This window comes from Miscanthus floridulus, chromosome 2 (assembly GCF_019320115.1).
Source record: "Miscanthus floridulus cultivar M001 chromosome 2, ASM1932011v1, whole genome shotgun sequence".
Classification (NCBI taxonomy): Eukaryota; Viridiplantae; Streptophyta; class Magnoliopsida; order Poales; family Poaceae; genus Miscanthus; species Miscanthus floridulus.
In genome coordinates, this window is record NC_089581.1 from 62,893,776 (window position 1) to 62,902,825 (window position 9,050).

A 9,050-nucleotide genomic window follows, 5' to 3' on the forward strand; every position below is an offset into this window, starting at 1 on the left:
GCCGAAGAAGGACTTGAGGCCCAGGCGGATTGGGTGGCTACCGCAGCTTGTAGGAAGTACGTCACCGAGATGCACCACCATGGGCGTGTCTAGGCCCACATAGACTACTACAGGTCGGTACTTAGGCAGTCCCTCCCCAAGCCTCAAGCAAGATGGATTACGCTGACCCGGGACTAGTACCTTGAGGTAGGCGAATAACATTCATAATGATTCGTTTTGATATTAAGTAGGTTCAATTTCATCTTCTTATATGTCAAATACTCGATGACTTGTAGGTGATTCCCTGGTGGTGCCGATCGTATCCCGAGTGCTAGGCCATGATCGTGGACAAGTGGTTATCACAGGACTTTGTTGACACGCACGAGAGGCAGCGGGAACAACGTCTGATGAGGCAAGGTCCAACTCACCATCAAGGCAGCCGTAGCCTCCCCGGATACAAACAAGCATACGTAAGTGATTTCTTTCATTTATTTTGACGCTCAATTCTGCTTGATTTCTCACCATCTTCCCGTCTTTCTCGCAGGAGGCTGCGCACCCGGGCGAGGAGGTCTCGGAGTTCTCTGCGTGGGCTATGTCCCACATGGGCAGGGCGTCGTCCTCTGTCTCCTTCGACCCGGCTGCCCCGCCCCAGGCATACTCTGACCCGAACGTGTACACTAAAGTCCAAGAGTACACATCAACGGTAAGGGAGATCTATGGGGAAGATTACAATATGCGCACTGAGCCCATTGATGCAGAGGCGATCATGAGGCTCGGAGGAGGCAAGAAGCACGGGCGGCTATGGATTGCAGACGGCGCCATCGACTTCACCACTGTTCCCTCCCTCGACGCTATCCGAGCACGGAGCACGAGCTCCAGCCAGCCCATACGTCCACGGCCTTCTCCAGCACTGCAGCAGGTCCAAGCACTCCAGGTAATTCCTGTTTTACTCGTCGTACGTAGATATTTATACATCTAAATTGGATTTGCATTACTGATACATTGGAGTGAAATATTGCAGGCCGAGATGCAAGAAACAAGAAGGCAAAGTCAAGAGCAGAACGTGGAGCTGACCGCACAGCTGCAGGCCCAGAAGGTCGCGTTCGAGGCCGCGCAGAAGCAGATGGCGGAGATGATGGTGATCATGCAAAGTCTTGGACAAGCATCGGGTGTAGCTGTGCAGTTTTTAGCTCCTCCACCTCCTACTCCTGCAACTACTCCTGTAAGTATGAAAGTTCACTTTTCGCTTGTGCTTTGCATGTATGTCGGCCTTCATGCTGTTGTGGATGTCGGCGTTCGTGGCGTTGTGGATGTCGGCGTTCATGCCGTTGTGGATGTCGGCGTTCGTGCCGTCGTTTCTTGCAGGTTTTAGAAACCTCCCCGTGCAGGGGAGGTGCTGCCGAAATTTTCAATTGAGTCTAATCTTTTTGTATTCCTAGATTACAAGATGCAATCTCTAAGTTCCAAAACTGTTTTCCCGGATTACTCACACATGCAATCTCTACTCCTTTATGCAGCTTCTGTCCACAGGTTCCAATCAACCCGCTAGTGCATCACCGGGTGATCCTGCTTTTCCTTCACCATCGTCTCATAGGCGAGCTTGATGAGGACTCGTGCTAGGTGATGTGGTTGGACTTTCGCGTGATTTGTGATTTATGGTTGTGACTTGTGCTTGGATTTCATTAACTTGTCGTAATAAACATGTGAATGATGATGAACATGTGACTTGTCGTTGTAATATATTGTGATTTGTGGTTCACAATTATGGTTGTGATATATTGTGAGAAAATGGGTTCTGTGTGATATATATATATATATATATATATATATGAAATGCTTGTGTCGATAGAATGCAAAAAAATAAAAAAAATTAAATTTCTGTCTCTTTGCCGAGGGCAATGACCAAGACCCTCGGCAAAGAAGGGTCCTTTGCCGAGGGCCCTAGCAATAGCCCTCGGCAAAGATTTTTTTGGAAAAATCCTGAAAATTTCTTTGCCGAGGGCCAGGGAGCAGGCCCTCGGCAAAGGTTTTTTAAAAAAAAATTCAAAAAAAAACTATTTCTTTGCCGAGGGCCGGCCCTCAGTAAACAAATTTTTTTTAAAAAAAACATTTGCCGAGGGCCCTTGCAATAGCCCTCAGCAAAGATTTTTTTGGGAAAAATCCTGAAAATTTCTTTGCTGAGGGCCAGGGAGGAGGCCCTCGGCAAAGGTTTAAAAAAAAAAATTCTTTACCGAGGGCCAGCCCTCGGCAAAAAAAATTCAAAAAAAAAAACCATTTCTTTGCCGAGGGTCGGCCCTCGGCAAAGAAAACGCCAACGGCGCCGGCGCGTAACGGCTTCGTTTCTTTGCCGAGGACCGTCCTGGCCCTCGACAAAGGCTTTGCCGAGTGCCCGATAAAGGGCCCTCGGCAAAGACCCCTTCGCCGTCTAAAAATTTCCCGAGGGGTCTTTGCCGAGGGCAGCCCTCAGTAAAGCCTTTGCCGAGGGTTTCTGGTCCCTCGGCAAAGCATGCGAGTCCTGTAGTGGATAGTACATACGGTTCCGGCAGATGGCCCTTTACCCTTGTACTGAACTAGGCAAGTAGGCAGTAAGCAACATGTACACAATCGAAAACTATATATCTCTATATGTTACGCATGACACGTGCGTAACAAAATCTCACAACATGATCTTTCAATTTGGACATCTTCAAAGGGAGATGTTGTCCAGTCATCCTGCGTAGGATCAATACGGGAGCGGAGAATGTTCAAGTTCATCTACCCACTACAACCAATTTCTACGTCCTGCAAAGTGTTGTCCACAACCGATGCAAATAAATAAAAAGGGGGAGCACTGGTGTTAAGCGAAAATCTTTAGCTGAGACTGAGAGGAAGCTGATACTTTGCATGCATGTGACTGATCGAGTCATCAGCCTGATCGGAGGATGGTCAACAGATCACACAAAAGCCCGGCCGGTTGTTGGTGGTGGCGGTATATATGTGGCCATGTGGGGGAATGGGAATCAAGTTGAACAAATCATCCGACTCATCATAGTCCAAGTATGACCTGCCCATTTCGGAAAGACTTCGCCCTGTGTTAGATTTCGCTAATGGTACTCCCTTTTGATCGAATTAACATCAGTGGTGATTTGATCTTCTTAATGAAACACGTGCCAAGCACGTTTTTTTTTTTAAAAAAGTAGCGATTTGATTAAAAAATAATTTTGCATCTTTCTATATAGATGTGTTATAGGTGTCGATCAAGTGTTCTAGTGTGTGATCACTCGATTTTTTTTTGACCGTTGGATCTATAATAAATGGCTTGGACCAAATATCTCTCTTTTAGTTCCTTCCCACCACTCTTCCTTCATCCATCCATGAGCAACTAAGTGCAAGTGCAATGCTCACCACCATCTCTCCCCACCCGGCTTTGACAATGGTGCCCCTGCCACTAGAAATGCTACCAATGGCCACACTAACACTAATATGTCGGCTATCGCCAATATGTTTGTCTTGGCTTTTTCAATGGACAAACATGACGTTCAACACTCTGGTTCATTGCCCCGTCATCTTGTTTCACCGTCATCGGTCAGTACACCACCCCTACAATTCTTCCCTTAATGCCAAAGATGATATGAAGACTTTCTGAAGCCAAAACCACGAACTCCAAACCCTAGCTAAACCCTTGCTAGAGATCTTGACCACTCACCTGAGATGGGGAAGTTAAATGTGTAAATCAGATGACATGACTTCATCACTGGTATAATTGGGTGCTCCGAAAATTAGATGTTGGAGGCATATAAAAAGTCTGTTTTCTATTTTTTTTGAAGTTTTTTCTATTTTGAGTCAACATCAAAATTTCCATGTGTCATGTCTATTCTTCGTCTTTACTTTAAAAAAATTATAGAGTTAAATACAACTGTGGTCCACAAACTTATCTTTATGTGGTACTTAGATCCACATTGTCATCCATGCAATAGTTGAAACATGCCATTTACCACCATATTTATTGGACCTTCATCCCTAAAATCATGGTCACAACTAGAGAGCATCCGCCAAGTGTCACCCAAAGCTATACAGAGAAAGCAACGGATGAGAGAATATGAGAGAAGAGAAACACGATCTAGATGACATGTGGATTCCATAGGTCAGTGTCATCAACATCATAACACCACGTCAACTGTCAGTCTGCCACGTGTTCACACGGCAATATAGACCCATGGTGTACCTTGGACAAGTTTTGTGACCCAAAAATACGTTTTCAGAGTTCATAAACCTAAATTATATACGGCTTGCTCGCTTGAACTGAATAGGCTTATTGGGCTGTGGCTTATTGAACCGAATGTGTCTGCATGTACTGTAGCTGCTGCTAACTGGCTGCTGCAGCTGTAGCCGCAAATAAGTTGCAGCCAGTACAGCTCATAGCAGGCTCATAGAGAGAAATTTATGGGCTAATGGTATATTAAATCAAAATTATAAACCTAGGAGTATCTAGGTGGATATTTTTAACAAAGAAAAATATACACCAAAAATTTATGGAGGGCTTGAACATATAAGGTCGGACCTTCATCCATAGCCTCGACTGATAACTGCGAGTTGAAGGATGCAAATAATGGCCGCAGTTATTTGTCTGTGCTGGATCTCAGGATCAATCACGTCAAACTCATGCGATTTGGTTTTTGAGTTTCGCGTTTAGGGCCTCGTTTAGATGCAGCCCAAATTGCAAAAAAAAAACTAACTTTTGGAATTTGGAATCTAAACGGCCGATGCAAAAAATTTTGGCCCGCACGGTGCAAATTTGGCCCGGCCCAATCATTGCCTCGGGCTGCGTGCATCCCCACTATAACCCTGACCATGGTCCCGTTCGCGCGTCCGTCTCCACTCCCTCTCCCCCGGGAAACCCTAGGCCGCTCTCGCCCCGCCGGCGCTCTCCATTTCCGCCGCCGCCGCTCTCGGTCTCCCCCGCCGCCGCTCAGTCCAACACCTGATCCAGCCCTCCCCGTCCCCGCGCCCCTCACCGCATCCATTCCCTCTCCCCCCGAACCCTAGGCCGCTCTCCATTTCCGTCGCCGCCGCTCTCGGTCTCCCGCGCCGCCGCTCAGTCCTCCACCAGATCCAGCCCGCCTACGTCCAGATCCACCTTCCCTTCGTCCAGATCTGGTGTCCTTGACCTTCTCGTCGGCGATGGACGGGTACCACGGCGGCTCGAATCAAGACGACGACTTCAACGACGGCTCCTTGGACAACGCTTCCGGCTACGGAGACGGCTCCGAAACCAGGGACTTCCTATCCCAGGCGCCGCCCTACGCCGGATCCGGGGCCCACACCGGCTTCCGCAACAACTCCGGCGACGTCTTCGGCACCAACGCGCCCTCCCTAGCCACCTAGGGTTCAGCGAGCTGGACCTCAACGCCAACCAGTCGTGGCCGGGCTTGGCTCGTTACCAGGAGATCCTCTAGTCCCCGGCTGAAGACGGCGGCAGCGGCATTGGTCATGGCCCCCCTCCCGTGCGCGTGCCATCCCGCGCCGGTAGGGGTTCCCTCAGCCTCCGACCTCCTCGCCGCCGTGTGCCTCCCTTGGGGCCTCATGGTGATGAGGCAGGCGGCTCGGCTGGCGGTTCCAGGAGGCCCGGTGTGCGTCGTAGCCTAGTCCAGCCCGCCGCTGTCGACGAGGACGTCCCTCCGACTAATGTCCCGGTACACAAAGTTTCTTTCTCCATGGGATTGCTGTGCTGTGCTTGTGGTCTAGTACAAATAGATTGCTGTGCTATCTGCTGCTCGCATGGTAGATTGCTGTGCTAGGTGCTGCTCACATGGTAGATTGCTGTGCTGTGCAGTGCTTGTGCTAGTACAAGTAGATTGATGTGCTGTGCTGTGCTTGTGCATGCTGTTTATGCGAGCTGTTTATGCATGCTTTGCATGCATTGCTGTCCTTGTATAGGCATATTGTTTACCTACGCCATGTCCTTGTTTAGGCATATTGTTTACCTATGCCATGTGTTGTTTTTTCTTTATGCATCATTTCAGAGTACCCTTAGCAGGGCCCAGTGGAGTCCTCAAAACACCTAGACTTTCTGTCAGCTCTACGTTGACGAGATTGACAAGGGGAACTGCCCTAGGGGTCAGATGTCGAAGTGGGGTTGGAAAAATCTGACAGAGGGTTACTTCAAAGCGACAAAATTAGTTCATGACAACATCATCTTTGGGAGTAGGGTCCGCCAGCTGAAGAAGGAATGGAATGACCTACAGAAGCTCTATCACCAGGAGATAGGCTTGGGGCGCAATGCAGATGGCTCCATCAGTGCTTCAGCTGAATGGTGGAAAACCAACGATAAGGTATAACATAATTCTGTTTTGTAATCATGTTTTGCTTACCTAATTCTGTGTTGTAATCATGTGTTCTAAACAAGTTCTTTTGTAATTCTTGTTTTGCAGGACAACAAGCTTAAGGGTACACTGCCTGACTACATAGACCTTTTGGAGCGCATGTTCCTTGGCGTAGCAGTGACAGGGGAAACCGCTTATGCTCCTAGCCGCAGGAATGCGCCACTGTATGTGAGCAGTGACGATGACGAAGACGTCCATACCCCTTAGAGCACTGGGAGCAAGAGAAGCTACAGCAGCCTCAGCACCCGCAGCACTGCTGCTAGTCCCAGCAAGAGGGGCAGGAGTCCAGCAGTGAGGATGAACGAAGGCATAAGGAACTTGACCGTCAGTCTGGACAACAGGACTGAAGCTCTGAAGAAGATTTGGCATGAGAGGAATCAAGCTGTAGAGAAGAAGAAGAATGACAAAATGGACACCATTGACCAAGTGATACAGCTGGCTAAAGAGGCAGGGGCAACAGAGGAAAATGAGAGGCAGTGGATTGGTGTCCTCATGATCACCCAAAACGAAGCTGCTATGAGAATGTTTATCAAGTCAGAAGCAAAAGGAAGGATGGCCATCATTAAGCACTATGCCGGGGTCGTTAACTAGACCCTCTTAATAATGCATTTGTCATGTGTTTGTGTCATGAACCTCGTGTACTAAGTCTGTGATGCATGTTGGTTGAACTACGTCTGTCATTTGTATGTTGTGTTGTCGAACTTGTCGGCAGCAACTAAGTGATTTGTGATGTTCGCTTGTGATGTCTGAATTTAGCCATAATGTTTGTTTCTGGAGTCAGTGCTGTTGGATTTGAGGTACTGCTGCCCTGTGTATGTTGTTCCCTGGGAATTAGAACTGATTTGTGTTCATTTGTTTGTTTCATGTGTGCAGGGGGGTGCTCAACCAGCTGGTCCGGTCGTTGATGAGGATGAGGATGACGATGATGATGAATAGTGGGAGGAGGACTTCTTCAGCTTATTCTTTGATGACATCGAAGAAGAAACTGCAATCGTATATGGTACGTCCCAATATGCCATGCACATGCAAAAGTACTATAATAGGGCATACTATAGGGTGCCAAAGATGACTGGGCTGGACTGGGTAGAACATAAACTAGCAAATGAAACTGCCTGTTACAACATGTTTAGAATCACCCCAGATATGTTCTATAGACTGCACAAGGTATTGACTGATGAGTATGACCTCAAAGACACAAAAAAGTCCATCTCAACTGAGGCTTTAGGTATGTTCCTTTGGATGGTTGGTGCTCCACAATCATATAGGCAAGCTGATGATAGATTTGAGAGGTCACTAGGCACAGTCCACAACATGTTCTATAGAGTGCTGCCCTGTGTTGTTGCACTTGGGAATGATATCATTAAACCTGTGGACCCAGAATTTAGTACAATGCATCCTAGGGTGAGGAACCGACGGTTCTATCTTGAATTCAAGAGGTGCATAGGAGCTATAGATGGCAGCCACTTCCCTGTTTTGGTGCCACAAGATAAATTTGTGCAGCACTTGTGTCGCAAGGGCATCACAACTCAGAATGTGATGGCTGCTTGCGACTTTGACATGATTTTTACTTTTCTCCTTGCGGGATGGCCGGGGTCTGCCCATGACACAAGAGTGTTCGAGGATGCCATGACAACATTCAAGGATGACTTCCCTCATCCACCTGAAGGTAGACAACTAGGTGGTAGTACATTTGGCATTTCTAATTGAAACATTTAACAATTACAGGTACTTGGTGGTGTAGGGATGTTTTACTTGGTGGATGCCGGCTACCCAAACCGTCCCGGGTATCTTGCTCCTTACAAGGGAACGAAGTACCATATTCAAGACTTTCAAAACGCCGGAGAACCTCGAGGTAATCAGGAGATATTCAATTATGCACACTCATCTCTTAGGAATGTGATTGAAAGGGCCTTTGGCGTCTTGAAGATGAAGTGGCGCATATTGTTGAGTATCCCTGCCTATCCTCCTCAAACACAAACGCAGATTATAGTTGCTTGTGTTGCTTTGCATAACTTCATAAGGTTGAGTAGGCAATTTGATGTGGACTTCCAGCACCTAGATCATCATGTTAACTTTGTGCCGGCTGAAGCCTATCTTAATCAGCCAGAAACAGAGCCTGCCCCTGATAGCGCAGATCGTGAACAGATGAATGCCTTTCATGACAGCATTGCGAACAGGCTGTTTAATAGATATTGATACATGTGTATGTTTGATAACTTGTGAGTTGTAATTGTTTGATTGCGGCTTGGACTTGTAATAATGTTGCTTGAGGACTGTAATATTTGAGGACTGTAATATTTGCGTACTTTGGTGGTAATTATTTGAGGACTGTAATATTTGAGGCCTTTGTGGCTGCATGTATGGATTTGCATGCGAGAGCATGCAAGGAAGAGCAGACAACATGCAGCATGCATGGATTTGCATGCATGCGCATGCAAGGATGAGCCTGGCAGCAAGCATCCCTCCAAATGCATTTAATAGTGCCACTTGTGTCTTTTAGTCCATTATTGCTTTGGCAGGGCAAACAGTGCTATGAAAAGTTTTTCACCCCTTTGGATGTCAGATTTTGAACCATTTTGGATGAAAAAAATTTGGGTTCAAAAAACTTGCAATCTAAACAAGGCCTAGTTTCTTGTGAGTGTTCTAAAAAGTTTCAACTTTTTTCACGAACATGAGCCGGGACGTAAGTGTTTCATTAAGATCGAGGGA

The 9,050-nt window shown here is 47.2% G+C and overlaps 1 protein-coding gene across 1 annotated transcript; it reads left to right on the forward strand.

Moving 5' to 3' along the window:
• Positions 1–7,406: 7,406 nt before the first annotated feature.
• On the forward strand, positions 7,407–8,537 carry LOC136536631 (uncharacterized). Its single transcript, XM_066528858.1, has 2 exons — positions 7,407–8,007; positions 8,083–8,537. The coding sequence occupies exons 1-2, from the start codon at positions 7,407–7,409 to the stop codon at positions 8,535–8,537; spliced, it is 1,056 nt and encodes a 351-aa protein (XP_066384955.1).
• Positions 8,538–9,050: the final 513 nt, after the last annotated feature.